Genomic DNA, 20,133 nt, shown 5'->3' with positions numbered 1-20,133 from the left:
ATTTTTATTGACTGAATCGAATTGTTTATGACTAGATTTGAAAATTTCGAGCACGAATCACGAGACAAAGGCTCGTTGGAATTTTGAATTGGTTGCAAAGCGAGGTAAGTGTTTGGTCTAACCGTAGCTTGAGGGATTAGGAGTTGTGTCTTATTTGCTAAATGTTAATTGTGGAGTACGACGTATAGGCATGGTGACGAGTATCTATACATTGGTGTCAAGCATGCCCGTGAGTCTTGTATTATAATTGTTATGACTCTGTTGTGGTTTATTGCGCTTCATATATTATTATCACCATTGTTCCCTTGCCGGAATGTTTGTTTGATATTATTGTTCCCTTGTCGGGATGTTTGTTTTGATAGTATTGTTCCCTTACCGGGATGTTGTTGAAATATCATTGTTCCCTTGCCGGGAAGTTGTTATATTGCTCTTGTTCCCTTGCCGGGATTCCTTGTGATTATTGTTGGCTTGTAACTGGGAGCGGGTGGTACGCCTACCACAAGATATAATGAAATGGGAGCGGGTGGTACGCCTACCACAAGATACATGAAATGGGAGCGGGTGGTACGCCTACCACAAGATATAATAAAATGGGAGCGGGTGGTACGCCTACCACAAGATATAATGAAATGGGAGCGGGTGGTACGCCTACCACAAGATATAATGAAATGGGAGCGGGTGGTATGCCTACCACAAGATATAATGAAATGGGAGCGAGTGGTACGCTTACCACAAGATATAATAAAATGGGAGCGGGTGGTACGCCTACCACAAGATATAATGAAATGGGAGCGGGTGGTACGCCTACCACAAGATATAATAAAATGGGAACGGGTGGTATGCCTACCACGAGATACATGAAATGGGAGCGGGTGGCACGCCTACCACTAGATACATGAAATGAGAGCGGGTGGCACCCCTGCTACGAGATACAGGAAATGGGATCGGGTTGCACGCCTGCAACAAGATGTGAAAAGAAAGTGAAATCTGTCTTTGTTTTTCTTATTCTTGTTAGTCGTTGGATTTTGATTCTTTTTTAATTCTCTTGATATTCTGTTTTTACTTTTTTTTATATATGTTCAATACTCCAAATTTCAACAATTGTTACATTTTTAACTCAATTGATTTCTCAACTAAATTTTTCTTAAACCGTTTGAGGTTGTACTTTACTTAAAAAAGGAATTTCTCCTATGTTTTGATTATTGATTTCTCGTATTAAAGGTAATGATTCATTTGATATTGTACTTTAATTGAAAAGGGTATGTTCTTTATCAAATGATTTTTAAAAATAACTTCATCTTTTCTAGTTGATTTCCTAATTGGGTTGGAAGCTGTACTCTACTTTATGTTAAGTGAATGAGGCGTCACAAGGTGACCTTTACTCGAAAGAATTATATTCGAAAGATGCTTATTTGAAAGATATTTATTTAAAGGAAATATATTCAAAATATATTCATTGAAAAGCATATTATCTTAGAGATTATTATTTGAAGGATTTATAGGCGAAAGATTTATATTTGAAGGACTTGATAAATTGATTGCACTTGTATCTATTATTTGTTGAGAAACATTTATGGTGTTCTTGTTGCCTGCTATTTATATCACTGGTTGATCATTGTTGCCATCATTGTTATCTGCTTCCTATTATTTTTGTATGCTATATTGCACAGGTATATTTGGTAGTCTGGTCCTAGCCTCGTCACTACTTCGCCGAGGTTAGGCTAGGCACTTACCAGCACATGGGGTCGGTTGTGCTGATACTACACACTGTGTGCAGATACTGATACCGGAGTGCTTGGACCACAGTGAGGGTGTTGTCTTCAGCCCACACAGGCGACACGAGGTTGTCCTGCAGACGTCCGCGGGCCTTGGCGTCACCTCCTAGCTCTTTCTTTTATCCTGTTTCCTTTACTCACTTCAGAAGCAGTGTTTATTTTATCTTTTAGACTTTGTATGTAGTATTCATAGACCGTCTGTGAAGTTGTGACACCAAATTCTGGGTAGAGTTGTATTTAGACTTCCGCAGTTTGTATTAAGATAAATCATCAGATTTTGTCTTCTGCTTAATTATTTTCGCTATTTGCATGATATCTACTCATCAGTGATAATGGTTTAAAACTGAAAAAGGTTAAGTAATTAGGATAATTTGGCTTGGCTAGCTTTCACCAGTAGGCGCCATCACGGCTCTCGAGGGGGTAAAATCCGGGTCGTGACAAGTTGGTATCAGAGCTCTAGGTTACATAGGTCTCACAGTTCACACACAAGCTTAGTAGAGTCTGAGGGATCGGTACAGAGACGTCTGTATTTATCCCCTAAAGGCTACGGAGTTAGGAAAAACTTCACATTTATTCTTTCCTATCGTGCGATTTGGTTTCTCAATGCTAATTGAATTTCTATTCTGTTCTTTTGCAGATGGCGAGAACATGTGCTTCCTCATCCACTGACCAGCAGCCCGATCCCCCAGTAGCAGCTTCCACTAGGGGCAGAGGGCGAGGGCGAGGTCGTGCTAGAGGCCGAGGTAGGGGCAGAGCTCAGCACAGAGCAGCAGTACCAGCGGCGGAGCCTCAAGTTGACTTTGATGATGAGGTTCCGACCCCAGCAGTTCCGGTGGGCCCAACTTAGGTCCCATAGGGGTTTATTGCTACCCTAGTACTCCAGGATGCTCTGGTCCATCTAGTGGGCCTTGTGGAGAGTATCACCCGGGCAGGCTTGCTTCCTGTAGCCCCAGCCGTCTTTAAGGCTGGAGGAGGAACCCAAACTCCTGCTACTCGCACTCTGTAGCCGGTAGCTCCCCAGTTTCAGACTCTAGCAGTTCAGCCGGGCGTGGTAGCTCAGACTGACAATGGAGCAGTTATGTCTACCGATGCTTTGTGGAGATTGGACAGGTTCACCAAGCTCTTCACTACTACTTTCAGCGATACATCTTCTGAGGATCCCCAAGATTATCTAGACAACTGTCATGAGGTTTTCAAGAACATAGAGATAGTTGAGACCAATGGGGTCGATGTTGCTACTTTTCGCTTGTCTGGATCCGCCAAGACTTGGTGGAGAGACTATTGTTTGGCTAGACCAGCCCGATCGCCAGCTTTGACTTGGGAGCAATTTACTCAGCTATTTCTGGGGAAGTTTCTCCCTATTACTCAAAGAGAGATCTATCGGAGGCAGTTTGAGCGTCTCCAGCAGGGTTCTATGACTGTTACTCAGTATGAGACCAGATTCATCGACTTGGCCCGTCATGCACTTATCATACTTCCCACCGGGAGAGAGAGGTTGAGGAGGTTTATTGAGGGACTTATTCAGCCGATTCGACTTCAGATGGCCAAGGAGACTAGGAGTAAGATTTCTTTCCAGGAGGCGGCCAATGTGGCCAGGAGAGTTGAGATGATTCTATCGCAGAGAGGTGGTCAGGGGTCTGACAAGAGGCCTCGTCATTCAGGCCGATTCAGTGGTACCTCGTCTGGAGGTAGGGATTCATATGATAGAGGCCATCCTCCTAGACCTTTTCAGTCAGCACTTCAGGTTTCTCACGGTACTTCAGGTGGTCGTGGTTCCCATATGCAGTATTCTGATCAGCAACCCTATAGTGCACCACCAGCTCCTATCAGTGCACCGCTGCTTTAGAATTTCCAGGGTCGTCAGTCCTAGCAGCCGAGGGCTTGTTTTACTTGTGGCGACACAAGGCACATTGCTAGGTATTGCCCTCGAGCACCAAGTGGCTCTCAGCATCAGGGTTCTCGTGCCATAATTCAGGCACCGAGTGTTCCACAGCACGCCCAGCCAGCTAGAGGTGGGGGTAGAGGTATTAGAGGTGGAGCTCAGGCCACTAGAGGTGGAGGCCAGCCAGCAGCAGGCCGTCCCAGAGATATAGTTCAGGGTGGTGGGGCCCAGCCCCGATGTTTACCAGCCAGGCTCGAGGCTGAGGCTTCCGATGCAATTATCACAGGTACTATTCTAGTTTTTGGCAGAGGTGCTTCAGTTTTGTTTGATCCAGGGTCTATGTACTCCTATGTGTCATCTTATTTTGCACCGTATCTAGTCATGTCTATGAGACTTATTTGAAAATTCTTGTATGAATATCTCTGTGCATAATTTGCCAAATTGTATTGTAATTATTGAGTTTTAGCCTACAAGGTGTGTGCCCAAGTGGCGTTAAATTGTGAATCGTTAATTTGGGTAAGTAATTATGAGGTTTTCATGCTATGTTGTTAGTAAAGTAAAAGCTTGAAATAAGAATTTTGTTAACATGAGGTTAATTGGTGATGTTGTAATCTATTATGAACAACTATTAAGACCAGAGATGTGATTGTGATGCTTTGTCGGGTTGTGGAAAATGTTGTTAGGAGTTGTTTTGATATTACTCTGACAGGTGGATAGTCCCAATTACAGGGAAGACTCTGTCGAAATTTCTGAAAATTTTGGGAGTTAGAAAAATTTGGGATATTGAGATGTGCAAAGAAAGAGATAAGTTACATTATGTGTTTGAAGACGGACTCTACTTCTCATTTAAGGACATATGACCCTAAGTGGGGGAGAATGTAATACCCCGTATTTGATGGGTGCATAAGCACGAGTTGCTATAGCCAGTCGGAACTAATATCGTGTGTTGATGTGAAAATCGGACCTTTCTAGAAATGATTGGAGTGTAAGAAATTTGGTCTTAAAGTTTACAAATATGGATAAAGGAGATGATCTCAATTGAAATGGTGTTGTTGGACTTATATTGAATGCGGTAATATGGGATCAACCGCGAGTATATGTGTAAAAGTAAAATCACCAATTTGGAAACCTCAGAATAATTCTTAGTACGTTCGAGGACGAACGTTTGTTTTAGAGGTGGAGAATGTGATGACCCAAAATGTCATCTTTAAATTAAATAATCATCTCGGTGTTTTAAGACCTTGAAAAGCGCTATCAATAATTCCTCAACTTGTGTGCACAATCTGTATAATTTTTCGGAAGGTTTTTGTATGAAAATGGATTAAATTATGAATTAGAGCTTTAAAACTCAACTGAGTTGACTTTGGTCAACATTTTGAGCAAACGAACCCAAATCTAAGTTTTGACCATTACGGTAGTTCCGTATCGTGATTTGGGACTTGGTCATATGCCCGAAATCGAATTCGGAGGTCCATAGATCAAATTATCGCCATTTAACGGAATCTAGAAATCTAAGGCTAAAGACTTCTTAAGTTTGAACGGAGATTTGACTTTTGAGCAAACGACCACGAAATGGAATTTTGATGATTCCAATAGTTTCGTATGATGATTTTCGTCTTAGGAGCATGTTCGGATTTGGATTTGGAAGTCCATAGGACAATTCGGCGCATTTTGGCGAAAGTTGGAAAATAGAAGATTTTTGGAAAAGTTTGACCGAGAGTTGACTTTTTGATATCGGGGTCGGAATCCGATTCTGAAAATTGGAACAGCTCCATTATGTCATTTATGAATTATGTGTAAAATTTGAAGTCATTCCGGATTGATTTGATATGTTTCGGCACAAACATATAGAAGTTGGAAGATTTGAAAACTCATAATTCAATTCGATGCGCGATTCGTAATTTCGGTGTTGTTTGACGTGGTTTGAAGCCTTATTAAGTTCGTATTGTATTTTGGGATATGTTGGTATAATTGGTTAAGGTCCCGAGGGCCTCGGGTAGATTTTGGAAGGTTAACGGAATGGAAATCGGACAAAAAGGGTTGCTGGAATTTCTGCTGCAGAAGCTGTTTTGGACAGCAACTGTGCAATCGTGGAGCCTATTTCGGAAGCTTATATCTCAAAATACATAAGGAATCTGTAAATTTACAAAAGATGAAAGTTGTAGCCCTTGAATCCTAGTTTCCGGAAAGCTAAACCATTAATTATTTGGATAGTTGTACAAAAGGTTATGGTCGGTTGAATAAGGGTTGGTAAAACTGTTTTGAAATTTTCCAGAAATGTTTGATGCGAGGAGGCTACTTTGGAAGCTTATGTCTCGAAATCTATAAAGAATCTGAAAATGTGCAAAACACGAAAGTTGTAGCCCTTGCATTTTAGTTTTCAGAACATTAAACCGTTCGATATTTGGACATTTGTACAGAACGTTATGATCAATTGAATAAGGGCTAGTAAAGCTGTTTCTAGTAGACTTTTAGTGACGAAAATGGCTTTTAGTAACGAATGGGCAGAAACATTTAACCACAAAAATCAGTCACTTTGCCATTTCGTTTTGCAATTTTTGGAGCTCGGTTCTTGGGCGATTTTGGGCGATTTTCATGTAAAAACATTGGGGTAAGTGTTCTTTATCCTATATTGATTATATTTCATGATTCCATATGCATTTACATCATGAATCCATGAATTTATGGAAGAAAAATTAAATTTTTAGCCAAATTTTCCAAAAATGAAAATTAAGATTTGAAAGCCAATACGATATCGGAATTTAGTAATTTTGGTATGGTTGGACTCGTGTCTGAATGGATTGTCGGATTTTGTGAGTTTCGTCGGATTCCGAGACGTGGGCCCCACGGGCGAATTTTAGTGCAATTTCGGATTTTTAATGGAAAATGTAGAATTTCATATGGAATTAATTCATATAATTTTTATTGACTGAATCGAATTGTTTATGACTAGATTTGAGAATTTCGGGCACAAATTCATGAGACAAAGGCTTTTTGGAATTTTGAATTGGTTGCAAAGTGAGGTAAGTGTTTGGTCTAACCTTAGCTTGAGGGATTAGGAGTTGTGTCTTATTTGCTAAATGTTAATTGTGGAGTACGACATATAGGCATGGTGACGAGTATCTATACGCTGGTGTCAAGCATGCCCGTGAGTCTTGTATTATAATTGTTATGACTCCGTTGTGGTTTATTGCGCTTCATATGTTATTATCACCATTGTTCCCTTACCGGGATGTTTATTTGATATTATTGTTCCCTTGTCGGGATGTTTGTTTTGATAGTATTGTTCCCTTACCGGGATGTTGTTGAAATATCATTGTTCCCTTGTCGGGAAGTTGTTATATTGCTCTTGTTCCCTTGCCGGGATTCCTTGTGATTATTGTTGGCTTGTAACTGGGAGCGGGTGGTACGCCTACCACAAGATATAATAAAATGGGAGCGGGTGGTACGCCTACCACGAGATACATGAAATAGGAGCGGGTGGTACGCCTACCACAAGATATAATAAAATGGGAGCGGGTGGTACGCCTACCACAAGATATAATGAAATGGGAGCGGGTGGTACGCCTACCACAAGATATAATGAAATGGGAGCGGGTGGTACGCCTACCATAAGATATAATGAAATGGGAGCGGGTGGTACGCCTACCACAAAATATAATGAAATGGGAGCGGGTGGTACGCCTACCACAAGATATAATGAAATGGGATCGGGTTGCACGCCTGCAACAAGATGTGAAAAGAAAGTGAAATCTGTCTTTGTTTTTCTTATTCTTGTTAGTCGTTGGATTTTGATTCTTTTTTAATTTTCTTGATATTCTGTTTTTACTTTTTTTTTATATATGTTCAATACTCCAAATTTCAACAATTGTTACATTTTTAACTCAATTGATTTCTCAACTAAATTTTTCTTAAACCGTTTGAGGTTGTACTTTACTTAAAAAAGAAATTTCTACTATGTTTTGATTATTGATTTCTCGTATTAAAGGTAATGATTCATTCGATATTGTACTTTAATTGAAAAGGGTATGTTCTTTATCAAATGATTTCTAAAAATAACTTCTATCTTTTCTTGTTGATTTCCTAATTGGGTTGGAAGTTGTACTCTACTTTATGTTAAGTGAATGAGGCGTCACAAGGTGACCTTTACTCGAAAGAATTATATTCGAAAGATGCTTATTTGAAAGATATTTATTTAAAGGAAATATATTCAAAATATATTCATTGAAAAGCATATTATCTTAGAGATTATTACTTGAAGGATTTATAGGCAAAAGATTTATATTTGAAGGACTTGATAAATTGATTGCACTTGTATCTATTATTTGTTGAGAAACATTTATGGTGTTCTTGTTGCCTGCTATTTATATCACTGGTTGATCATTGTTATCTGCTTCCTATTATTTTTGTACGCTATATTGCACAGGTTTATTTGGTAGTCTGGTCCTAGCCTCGTCACTACTTCGCCGAGGTTAGGCTAGGCACTTACCAGCACATGGGGTCGGTTGTGCTGATACTACACTCTACACTGTGTGCAGATACTGGTACCGAAGCGTTTGGACCGTAGTGAGGTTGTTGTCTTCAGCCCACACAGGCGACACGAGGTAGTCCTGCAGACGTCCGCGGGCCTTGGCGTCACCTCCTATCTCTTCCTTTATCCTGTTTCCTTTACTCATTTCAGAAATAGTGTTTATTTTATCTTTCAGACTTTGTATGTAGTATTCGTAGACTGTGTGTGAAGCTGTGACACCAAATTCTGGGTAGAGTTGTATTTAGACTTCCGCAGTTTTATATTAAAATAAATTGTCAGATTTTGTCTTCCGCTTAATTATTTTCGCTATTTGCATGATATCTACTCATCACTGATAATGGTTTAAAACTGGAAAATGTTAAGTAATTAGGATAATTTGGCTTGCCTAGTTTTCACCAGTAGGCGCCATCACGGCTCTCGAGGGGGTGAAATCCTAGTCGTGACAAAATTATTGATATTAATATATTTATGCAATTCAACTAATATTCTTCTGTCAAATTCACATATGAAAGGGCTCATAATTTTGAATCAGACAAATGGCACAAGTATGTGCAATTATAATTTATAAATATTAATCAAATTTATCGATTTCAATAATTATTATCTGTCTTTATCACAATTAACTACTATTTCTATGTAGGTGTACACCATAAAGTTGACATTGATTTTCTAGCTATCCTAAGGAAGACATGTGTTGATCGAATTTCTCTACAGCTTCTACAAAATCCTATTTTCATTCGACAACAACTCCTTGACATATACGCGGCTGTAAAAAAAAAAGACTACAATTTCTTAAACATAAGGCACAAACTTTAAGACGTGAAACACTTGCAACCATAGCAGACGTTGCTCATATTCATGTATCAAATAAAGTGTGTGTTATTTAAGCATAGTAGGTTCAACATTCATTAGTTTTGAGCTTACATTTATCCTCTTCATAATTTGTGTAACTCATTGCATGCTTATTCTAAAAATATCTATATTGCTTTAAAATATTTATATTAATTAGCATGGGATACAACTAGTATAATATATAAATATCAACTTTACTGATCAAAAAAAATAAAAAATTCCGGCTTCTAAGTTCCAAGTCACACCATTGTTGCTAAAAAGGGAAAACTAGAAGAGAGATTTTCAAATTCCTAGGCTTTAATCGCCCTGCCTACAGATCGTTTCTGGTGAATCTCCATCTCTCACTGCTCTTCTTCCCCATCTCCTTCCATCCCTATTTTTTCTATTTGAATCTATTCTAACAAATTCCCAACTTATTGCACGAAACTAGGGCTTCGGTTTGTGAATTGTGATCTTACAAAAATTCGATTTAAAGCTAACATTCTCATTCTAAATTATGCTCCTTTATAATTCACAATCAATTATTGTAACTAAAACCCGCAATTTGATTTTACTCAAACGCTTTATCTTCATGAACTAGCTTTCTGTTAAATATTTACACTTGATATCAACAGCTCAGTAAATTTAGCTTTCTTTTGTTCAGTCTGTCGAGAATTCCGCCTCGGAAGGACTCTGTCTGATCACTGAACAATGCCTCAATCCCAAATTAGTTAAAATTCTTGCTCCCAAGTTCGTTACCTTTTTGCTCTGTATGTGTATATATTGTGTTTGTTTGCCTTTGTGCTTGTGCGTTTAAAACTTCTCTGATTTGGCATGTCCAGAAACTAGGAATTAGATTGAGGTATTTAGAAAATGCACATGAAGAAAAGAGGGTTAGTTTTGATATATCACTTGGACTTTTAGGAGTTAGATCTTTTTTCAGGTAAATGATTTCAAGGAGGTAGGTCTTTGTTGTAAGGATTTGTTTTTCAGTTTTTCCTGGAAAGTGCTTACTTGTTTTTGATGTTCTTTAAAGTGAATGTATCATGCCTTATTCCAGTGTTTGTTGGTAGTGGTTCATGAGTCATGAATCATATCTTGTGCATGGACTTCAAATAGTAAACAAGTTTTACAAAAATGAAATAGTCTAATGCGTACTTCTCTAATGCAATTGGAAGATAGCAAACAAGTGTTACATACACAAATTAGTCTAATGCATACTTCTCTAATGCCTTTGGAAGATAAAATAGCAGACACGTTTAACTGACATGAATTAATCGAATATGTACTTCTCTAATGCCATTGCATGTAGCTTTATGTGGACTTGTGTTCTGGTTTCATTCTATGCATCTAAGCAATGAATGGTATCCTCATAAATTTTTTGTTTATTATTTTTAACTATATACTTATCTGCTTTTCTCCAAATGAAGCCGTTTTATTGTTTTCATGTTGATTATTCAAGCTTATTTAGCTTTCCAGATGCATAATGCCGATAAACCGTCTATATATGGTGCAATTTATCTTCTTTGGGTGGTTTGTTGATATGTTGTTATGTGTTCTGTGAGTAGGTTGTTCCTCAGTTTCCTCAGATTTTTGATGGGTGCACCTAAACAGAAGTGGACTTCAGAAGAAGAAGCTGCTCTTAAAGCTGGGATACTTAAGCATGGGCCAGGTAAATGGCGCACGATTCTCAAGGATCCAGAATTTAGTGGAGTATTGTGTCTGCGTTCAAATGTAGATCTTAAGGTAGAGATTACTACCATAATTTTTCCATTAAATAATTATGTTTTGTGCAGAGGAAGTTTAGATGTTATTTGAGGCAGATGATGGCTATGTAGTTTAGTAGTTTATCTTTTGTTTCTTATCTATGCATATGGTGTTAATATGCCTATTTATCTTTGTTGATGCTGTTCAGGACAAGTGGAGGAACATGACGGTGATGGCAAACGGTTGGAGTTCTCGAGAGCAAGCAAGGTTAGCTGTCAAAAGGACGAAACAGGCCCCTAGACAGGATGGGAGTCCTGTGGCTGATACGACCACAGCTGAAAGTGATGAGGAAGCTGCTGAAGCGCAAGCAGCCACTACTTCTAGCGGTTCTCCGCAGATACATGGTTCAAGAAAAGCTATGATAAGGTTAAGCGCTGCTCGTTGATTGTTGCAGCATAACTCTTTGTGGTAGTCACCGAGTTCTTTTTGTGCTTATGGATATAGTTGCTTGCTGATTTATGCATGTTCTATTGTTCCTAGGTGGCATTTGGATGTTTTGTTAGAAATATTTTCAAAAAACATTTTTGGAGAACAATTTGTTTCCTAAAGTATTTTCTGAAATTTCTTTGCCAAACAAAAATGTCTGGCAACCAAAAAGTGCTTTGCTTTTTTCATTACATGCATGTGATACTTCTATATTTATTAGTTTTTTGCATTCGGAAGGTAAAGTTGGTATGGGACCTCTGTTTAGATCTTTACCAGAAGCTCACTGAATTTCCTTTTCTTTAGTCAGGATGAAATAATATTACCTGTCTTGGTGGGGTCACATATTATTCTTATTTTCTTACTTCGGAAGGATGATTATCCCTCATAGTTGCTGCATTAATAATATTATAGGTTGGATAATCTTATAATGGAGGCTATAAGCAGCTTGAAGGAGCCAGGTGGTTCCAACAAAACTACAATAGCTGCATACATAGAGGTACTTGTCTTCTTATTATGTGCTTTCTTTTAGAAGAAGTAACTAGATATAATACCATTCATTAATTATCATGCATAGAAATCTTACTTATTTTTCAAAGACCCATAAAGGACTGATTGTGGTGTTGCTTGTTGTGGCAATAGCAACATTATGATGATGTTTGCAACCTGTGATGCTTGTATATTTCAATTATGAGGCTTCGTAATCCTCAGTATCATCAAACTTAGTGCTTTCCCTCTTAAATTCCTTGTTTGTTATTTGTTGAAGAAAGTTTTCTATTTTACTTTACTATTTTACTGTTGTTGTTGTTTTTTTTTTTTTTTTAATTTTAAGATCTGACTGTTGGTAACAACAGACTAAAATGAAAAAAATACAGCACATTTGATTCCTAATGTAGCATCTAGTTGGAAATATGCAGAATATTAGATTGCTTGAGTGCACATAGGTCTGATAGTGCCACATTAATTTTTTTTTTCTTAATGTATGATCTTGATTCCATATAACAAGGCATTAGGCTCTGCTAAACAGGTCCTCAATGAAATATTATGGGTTAATGCACCCTGATGGCGGCATAAAGAATTCTGGTTAGTATATGTATGTTCAAGAGGGTGTCTGCTTTAGTATATGCTATCATGGGGTTGCATGAGTCTAATATAGATCTGATACTGCTATGCTAATATCTCTTTTCTCAAAGTATGATCTTGATTCCCTATGCTAAGAGTTCACCCCCAACTTAGTGGCTTTACTGATCAGGTTCTCAATGATCTGTTGGCTTATGCACCCTGTCCGAAAGAATCTTTTTTTTTTTTTTTTTTTTTTGTTAATACATTTATGCTCAATTGGTGATATAAAGGTCATGTTACAAATCTTAGTCAATGCATAAATGTCATGATTGCTTGATCTTAGTTCCTAGCAAAAACCAGAATTTTGATTGCATCTGTCAGTCTATTCTACTTAATTTTATGCTATTTCTATCTTTTAGGACCAATACTGGGCCCCTCCAAACTTTATAAGGCTGCTGTCGGGGAAACTGAAGTATTTAACTGCAACTGGGAAACTTATCAAGGTGATTTTTATTTTGTGTGCTTGACATCTGTGTCATTGCTCAGCCCACCCTAGGCGTAGGGTGTGACTGTGAATACAATCAGAAATGATGATTGGATTCAAGTGTCTGTATGCATGGTAATTTTTTACATTCCTGGTTGATCATAATACCCTGAATATATTGTCTTTTATAGATAAAGCGCAAGTATAGAGTAGCACCCACATCGACACCATCTGACAGAAGAAGAAACCTGTCCAGTCCATTCTTGGATAGCAGGCAGAGGATCTTCTCCAAGGTTGATCGGGATTATATGGACATGCTTAGTACATCTCAGATAGATTTAGAGATAGCTAATAAAATGAGGAACATGACACCTCAAGAGGCTGCAGCTGCTGCTGCACAAGCTGTTGCTGAAGCAGAAGCAGCCATAGCTGAAGCTGAGGAGGCTGCTAGGGACGCTGAAGCTCATGAAGCTGATGCTGAAGCTGCAAAAGCCTTTTCAGATGCAACGAAGACACTACATGGGAGAAGTGCCCCACGGATGGTAAGACATCCTTCTATTTCAATTATTGGGTCAACACTAATGGCTTCTATTGTTTTACTTGTCTCTCCTTCCTATCTTTCCTTTCATTGTTGGTGGGATATGTGTTCTTCCTTGTCCTTGGAATCATTATTGGTTCAGTGTCTAGAAATCATAGCTTGAGACCCATGAATTAACTAATAGAAAATGTGTAGGTCCATAATCTTTGCTTTTCGTTTCCCCTTTACTTTACTTGAAACATGATTTATCTAATCTAATACTTGTTAAAAGAATAGATATTCTCTTAATTAAATATGAAACATGCTTCTGAAGACCTTATCTTAACAAAACCTCAAGTAAAAGTTAGAAGTAGGGGTAAGAGTGGGTAGCTATATTGTTGCCACAACGGCATAATCTTCCTCTGGGCTTCACTAGCTTCTGTGCCAGTTCCAATGTCTTGATCAATATAATCTGTCATGTACCATCTGTTAAATCTTGAAGTCTGTAGAGAGAACTGCTTCACCTAGCTCTGGATGGTACAGTTGCACCAACCTGCACTGCAGAGAGGAATTGGAAGTTGTATTTGCAAGAGAGAGATTTCTAAACTCTCATGTTGTGTTTGCTATGATATTTATTCTTTTTACCTTTTCAGGGAGGGGAAGGGTGGGTTCCTTTAGAAGCTGATTCATTTGGGATTCTTCTTTTCTTTTTTCCATTTCTTTTTGGGGTGTGGTGAGGGAAGGGATGATGAATTGTGAGGAAGCACCCGAAGCAAATCCTCCTGTATCTCTGGTAATCTTGTTGGTTACAGCAGGTTATGGTAGAAGCATACCAGTTGACAAGTTGGAATGATAAATCACTAGCACATCAATGCTTCACTGGTGTTCAATGAGAGCAAGAAATGACACAGACAAGTATCTGGATGTTCATATTTAGCATCTTTTTAGTTGATTAGGAGGTTACTGTTACCTATCTAAACTAGTGCCTAACACAGTTTTTAAGCTGTTTAAAGTGTCTCTCGATGCAAAACTGATTATTCGCCGATATACTATGTTGAAAGCCTATTCTTTGTTTTGCTTGCTGATTGTCTCTCTAATATCTAGATAATACGTGCTTGATCGTTCCTTCCGAGGTGCGAGTTAGAGAATGCTGGATCCTGTTCCAGTTTGATGTTTCTGTATCTTCAGTCAACTCACTCTTCAGCTTGTACATATGGGCGAAAAAGTTCATGGTAAGTGTAATATACCAGGTTGTTAGTAGTAAAAGCTTTTCCGATTGTATCAGATTTGTGTTCCCTGTTCATCAGCGGACATGTCTCAGCAACCAACATGTTTTCTTATTAAGCTGTTTCTGCGAGCTGAGGGAATTTTCTGAGGAATTTGTTGTAAAGAGTAGGAACTAGGAATAACCCGGTGTGGTGGGGTGATGGGCGTCCGTTCATGTGCAGCTTGTACCTCAGGCTCAATTGTTTACTGTATGTTGATTGATTTATTTGATCTCAATTTGGATGGAAATTAAATTAGTTTAAAATAGTTTCTGGCCACTGTCATTTTCTTTTCTTTTTTTTTTTTTTAAAAAAAACTTAATGTCACCATTATGGTGAGAGGTTTGGCTTGACCTCAACCTGTATATTAAAACTCAAAAGGATCATTACAAAAGGAGTTGGTAAATCATATCTAAATGACTCCTGAATCAAGAGAGGAGAGCACATTCCAGTGAGATTAAGAAAGATAAAAGTGCTCCAAAGTCAAATTTTGGGGAAGGCATCCAATCCTTCTAAGATATAAAGAACCAACTATTTGAAAGGTTAACCATCAAAAAACTTCTTTCTAGTCCTAATTCTGAAGTTGACCAACTGGTCTCTGCCATTCTTCAAAGTAGTTCTCACCTTCAAAGGTAAAATGTCAGCGTCAGTGAAGAAGGTTGTCACGACCCCAATTTCCCACCGTAGGATGTTGTGGTGGCACCTAGTCTCTAAGACTAGGTAAGCCTAACATGCATGGAGAAATAGCGGAAATAACAATAGAGCTTCAAATTTAAACCATCTAGCTATCATAATAGAACTCGACAATATCGCTGACAATAACTCTCAAAATCTGGTGAGACTGAGTCATAAGCTCTACACGAATATACTGTAAAATCCCTAATACGTCACTATCAAATAAAGACTAGGCAGTAGAAAAACAAGGACAGAGGGTGACTCCGAGGCCTGCGAACGCCAGGCAGGATTCTTTGAAGTCTCCGAACTAAATGCTCTACTCACTAGTGCCTAGCCTGGGTCGAGGTACTGGATCTACACAAAAATGTGCAGAAAAGTAGTATGGGTATACCAAAACGGTACCCAATAAGTATCAAGCCTAACCTCGGTAGAGTTGTGATGAGGCGAGGTCAAGACACCTACTAGGATAAGAAAAGAAGCTGAACAAGTATAGTACATTCTAATAATGGAAACGAGGAAAATGAGGCAGTAAAGAAATACAACAAGATAAGCTACAACTGAATTTAAAGCAATAGAGGCGACAAGAAAGGAACACCTAAAGAACATCAAGAACAATGCGGACAAATACAAGTGAGGTAAATGAGATATAACAACAAGAATCATAACCGAGGTACCGCCTCGTAATCTCATTTTACAATCAGAATCACAATATTTCCTTATATCACTGCGGGAGCCTTACATTTAGTTTTGAAAATCATTTTCCTGAAATAACTACCTGCGTTTTAGCCCACCTTATCACACCGCGTGGCTTTAAGCAGTTCCCCTACTAGCAACACGCATATCAAGCCCACCTTATCTCACTACATGCGTTTCAACCCTTAGCCTTATGTCACCACATGCGTATCAATACAACAACATATAACAACTCGCACCTCAAGTGCCCAAATGCCACAACTTGCTAAAAGAATCAATAATATCAATGTTTCCATAACAAATAGCCGATGACTCAACCACAATGTGCACAAGAATCTCAACAATAACAAAATGAACATAAATTGTTCAACAAGAAAGGTATCTCAACAATTAACAACTTTACCTCAATGTGATACCGGCTTCCACAAAAAACACCAATAAATTAACAAGAAAATACTTCACGAAATAACAATTTCAAATACGAGTAATTCAACAATAGCAGATGTAACAAGGCAGCAAGGAAGGCAATAACTTCAACTAAGCATATAAGGGACAAACGGCAAGTAAGAGGTAAAACAAGTGTTAACTATGTCAAATAAAGCGTGTAGGATAGATTAACATGTAAGAGTTGATTAATTATGAGAGATATAGCTTGTTGTGACAATTCGATTAAAGGCATGGAAAGAGTCTAAATAACCTAAATCAGTCAAACACCACATATAACCTGTGTACCCACTTGTCACTTTGTGTACACGACTTTCACATAACACAAATAGCACAATCAATCCCAATTCCTAAGGGGTAGTTCTCCCGCACAAAGTTAGGCAAGATACTTGTCTCAAACAAGCTAACTCAATCCACTAATAAGCCTTTTTCGCGAATATCCAACTCTGGACGGCTCGAATCTAGCCAAAATAACATTATACTATAAATACAAACCATATGAAACTATTCCGGATAATAAAGTTGCAATCTTTAAAGAAAATAAAAAAGTCAACCCCGGGCCCGCGTTGCGGAACCTGGCCAAACTTACAAAATCCGAATACCCATTTATAACGAGGCCAACCATACTAAAATTATCCAATTCCGACCTCAAATCGATCTTCAAATCCTCAATTTATGATTTAGGAAGTTTTCACAAAATTCCCCCATTTTTCCAACTCAAAACACTAATTAAATTCTAAAAACAATGATGGATTCATGAATAATAATCTAATCCGGGTAAAAAACACTTACCTCGATCAACTTCTTGAAAATCCCTTCCAAAATCGCCCAAAATCGAGCTCTCTAACTCAAAAGATGAAAAATGGAACAAAACCCACCCTCGATCCAACCCTTTTCTGCCCAATTATTCCTCTTCTGGGGCTCCCCACTTGCGGAAAATCCTTCGCAGGTGCGGCTTTTCATTAAGCCCAGGAGGATCGCTTCTGCGGATGGTTGTGCGTATCTACGCTTGGACTTCCGCAGACCTAAGCCGCTTCTGTGGAAAAACAACCGTATCTGCGGACACAGCTCGCCTAGCCCCAAACTCGCTTCTGCGGCTCACAGGCCGCTTTTGCGGTGCCGCACCTGCGGCCCAAAGTGCGCAGTGCGATTGCACAAGAACCTTAGTTGGACAAAAATTCTTCTAAGTCCAAAATGATTCCGGATTCAATCCGAATCACATCCGGGCCCCCCAGAACCTCTCCCAAACATACCATCAAGTACCAAATCACATAACGGACCTACTCAAGGCCTAAAATCACATCCAACAACATCAAATTTACGAATCGCAACCCAATTCAAACCTATTGAATCCATGAACATTCAACTTCCAAAACTAACGTTGATTCATACCAAACCAACTTCGATTGACCCCATATTTTGCGCACAAGTCATAAATGACACAACAGACCTATTCCAACTCTCGGTCAAACTTCTCAACCTTCCAAACCTTCAACTTTTTGACTGTCACCAATTCAAGCCAAAACGACCTACGGACCTCCGAATCAATATCTGAACACACTCCTAAGTCTAAAATCACCATACGGAGCTATCAGAATCATCAAAACTCCATTCCAGAGTCGTTTACACAAAAGTCAAACTTCGGTCAACTCTTTCAACTTAAGCTTCCAACTTTGGGACTAAGTGTCCCAATTCACTCCGAAACTCACCCGAAACAAAACCAACCCCGCCGACAAGTCACATAACCACAATATAACGTAGAGGAGGCAATAAATAGGGGAACGGTTCTAAAATACTCAAAACGACCAGCCGGGACGTTACAAAGGTAGAAGTCTTCTTATATATACTCCAGTTAACTAGCAGGTCAGCTGTGCAATAGCAGTATGAAAACGTGAAATTGCCGTCCTGCCTTAACTCTCTAGTTTGTTCCACCAAGTGAGCAATCTGCCAAGGTGACCCCATATGCTTGTTTATCTCATTGATTAGAACTAGAGAGTCAGATTCAACTTCGACCTCCTTGTATCCATAATCAATACACCATTTCAAGCCAACCTGGATAGCCTTTGCTTCTGCCATATTATTAGTGCGGGAACCAAAAAAGGTGGAGTACGTCATTATTAGATCTCCATACTGATTTCTTAAGCATCCTCCACCTGCTAAGCCTGGTTTCCTTTGCTATAACCATCAATGTTAAGCTTAATATCCATCAGATGGTTTTATCCATTAGAGAGGGATAACTTTTAGTACAGGTTTACACCTTTCCACTGTTTGGATCAATTGTTTCCAATCAGCAAAGATAGGTAATGATGGAAATGGGTCATTTATAAGTATGCACCTCATGTTCTGAATTTGTTGAATAAGTTTCTTGACAGAAATTTTTCCATCTCCATATCTGATAGCACATCTTCTTTTCCAAACTTCCCAGCATATCAAGCATGGGAGGCAGTGAAGAAAAAAAGAATGAACATTATTCTTGGGCTCCGTTAACCACCAATAGAATAGAGTTTGTCTCAATTCAGAGGTAGTGTTCAAGCCACAATAGCTGCCAAATAAATTCCAAGCAGTTGATGCCCCATAGCTGCTAAGGAAAACATGGTCAACAGTTTTGGATTTGGGAGCTCTACAGCACGAACACATAGATGGAGCAATGAATCCAAATTTTCTATTGATCTCATCAATAGGCAATCTGTTGTAAATTAGTCTCATCATAAAGAAGGAAATTTTGAAGGGAATCCCTTTATACCATATATATATTACCAGCAGAACTAGTAAAGTTTCTGGAGTGCTTAAAGAGTTGCCAAGCAGATTTGCAGGAAAAGGAACCATCATTGGTAATGGTCCAAATAGGTTGATCTGTTTTAGAACCACCAGGCACCTCAATCAGGGAGAGATTCCGGACAATAGAGATAGAGAGAGCATTCTCAAGAGCATTAAGGTTCCGGTTTTCTGTCCACGACTGTCTCCTTACCTTTACTAGGGTCATTAATAAGCTTGGTTTAAAGAACCATATTCCGACCAGTCATACCACCGGAAAGAAGCTCTGTTTCTCAGACCTCTTTAATATCCGTCATCCTTTTCCAAATTTGAAATGGCCAGGTTTCCATATAGAAGCAACCGGGTGGGTACTGTTATAGTACTTAGCTTCAATGGATTCTCTCCAAAGAGAATTCTTAGTTCTAAGTAGGAGTGACAAACGGTCGGGTCGGGTCGGATATGGTTTGGGTCGAAAACGGGTAATGAAAAAATGGATCAATTATCCGACCCGATCCATATTTAATGCGGATAAAAAATGGGTTAACCGGCGGATAGTATGGGTTACCCATATTATCCATAACTTCTTGTATATGATCACTTTTGGGAGAATTCTTAGTCTCCCTAACTTGAGGAACCTCCAATTTGAAGCTTTACAAATGTAAAAGTTAGACCCATTAGTTATCCATTTTCTAAATGGATAATATGGTTCTTATCCATATTTGACCCGTTTTTAAAAAGTTTATTATCTAACCAATTTTTTAGTGAATAATATGGGTGGTTAACTGTTTTCTTTTAACCATTTTGCCACTCCTAAGTTCTAAGGACCCACCAAGATTTAGCTGCAAATCTTGTTATATATATTGTTTAAGAAGTTTTGCTCCCTCTTTCCACCCAAAAAGAAACAAGTAGCCGTGACACAGCCTATAATAAAATACGAATGATGGGGTTAGGAGTATACAGGGGTCAACACATAATATTCGCTCTGAATTTTAATAACAAGTTTTTATAGGTTGAAATGTATTAATAATGT

The 20,133-nt window shown here is 38.6% G+C and overlaps 1 protein-coding gene across 4 annotated transcripts; it reads left to right on the top strand.

Annotated features, from left to right (window-relative positions):
• The first annotated feature begins 9,220 nt into the window (after positions 1-9,220).
• LOC107798416 (telomere repeat-binding factor 1) lies at positions 9,221-14,805 on the top strand. Of its 4 annotated transcripts, none has more exons than XM_075254735.1 (8): positions 9,251-9,366; positions 9,684-9,749; positions 10,588-10,765; positions 10,935-11,152; positions 11,624-11,708; positions 12,691-12,774; positions 12,947-13,297; positions 14,377-14,805. In XM_075254735.1, exons 3-8 carry the CDS (start codon positions 10,616-10,618, stop codon positions 14,389-14,391), a joined length of 903 nt encoding a protein of 300 aa, XP_075110836.1. In that variant the 5' UTR covers positions 9,251-9,366; positions 9,684-9,749; positions 10,588-10,615; the 3' UTR covers positions 14,392-14,805. The 4 variants fall into 4 exon arrangements, with proteins under 4 accessions (XP_016476890.1, XP_075110836.1, XP_075110835.1 ...); XM_075254734.1 differs by having other exon boundaries at positions 9,684-9,769; XM_016621404.2 differs by lacking the exon at positions 9,684-9,749 and having other exon boundaries at positions 9,221-9,366.
• The last annotated feature ends 5,328 nt before the right edge of the window (positions 14,806-20,133 follow it).

This window comes from Nicotiana tabacum, chromosome 6 (assembly GCF_000715075.1).
Source record: "Nicotiana tabacum cultivar K326 chromosome 6, ASM71507v2, whole genome shotgun sequence".
NCBI lineage: Eukaryota > Viridiplantae > Streptophyta > Magnoliopsida > Solanales > Solanaceae > Nicotiana > Nicotiana tabacum.
The sequence above is the reverse complement of the archived record's forward strand: the minus strand, read 5'-3'. Positions and strand labels throughout refer to the sequence as shown.

What these genes read in the sequence shown, in the direction of transcription:
- LOC107798416 (XM_016621404.2), top strand. Translation starts at nt 10,616, where the DNA reads ATGGGTGCACCTAAACAGAAGTGGACTTCAGAAGAAGAAGCTGCTCTT. An exon ending in GTTCAAATGTAGATCTTAAG is followed by an intron (nt 10,766 to 10,934) that starts GTAGAGATTACT and finishes GATGCTGTTCAG; the next exon opens with GACAAGTGGAGGAACATGAC. An exon ending in CAACTGGGAAACTTATCAAG is followed by an intron (nt 12,775 to 12,946) that starts GTGATTTTTATT and finishes TGTCTTTTATAG; the next exon opens with ATAAAGCGCAAGTATAGAGT.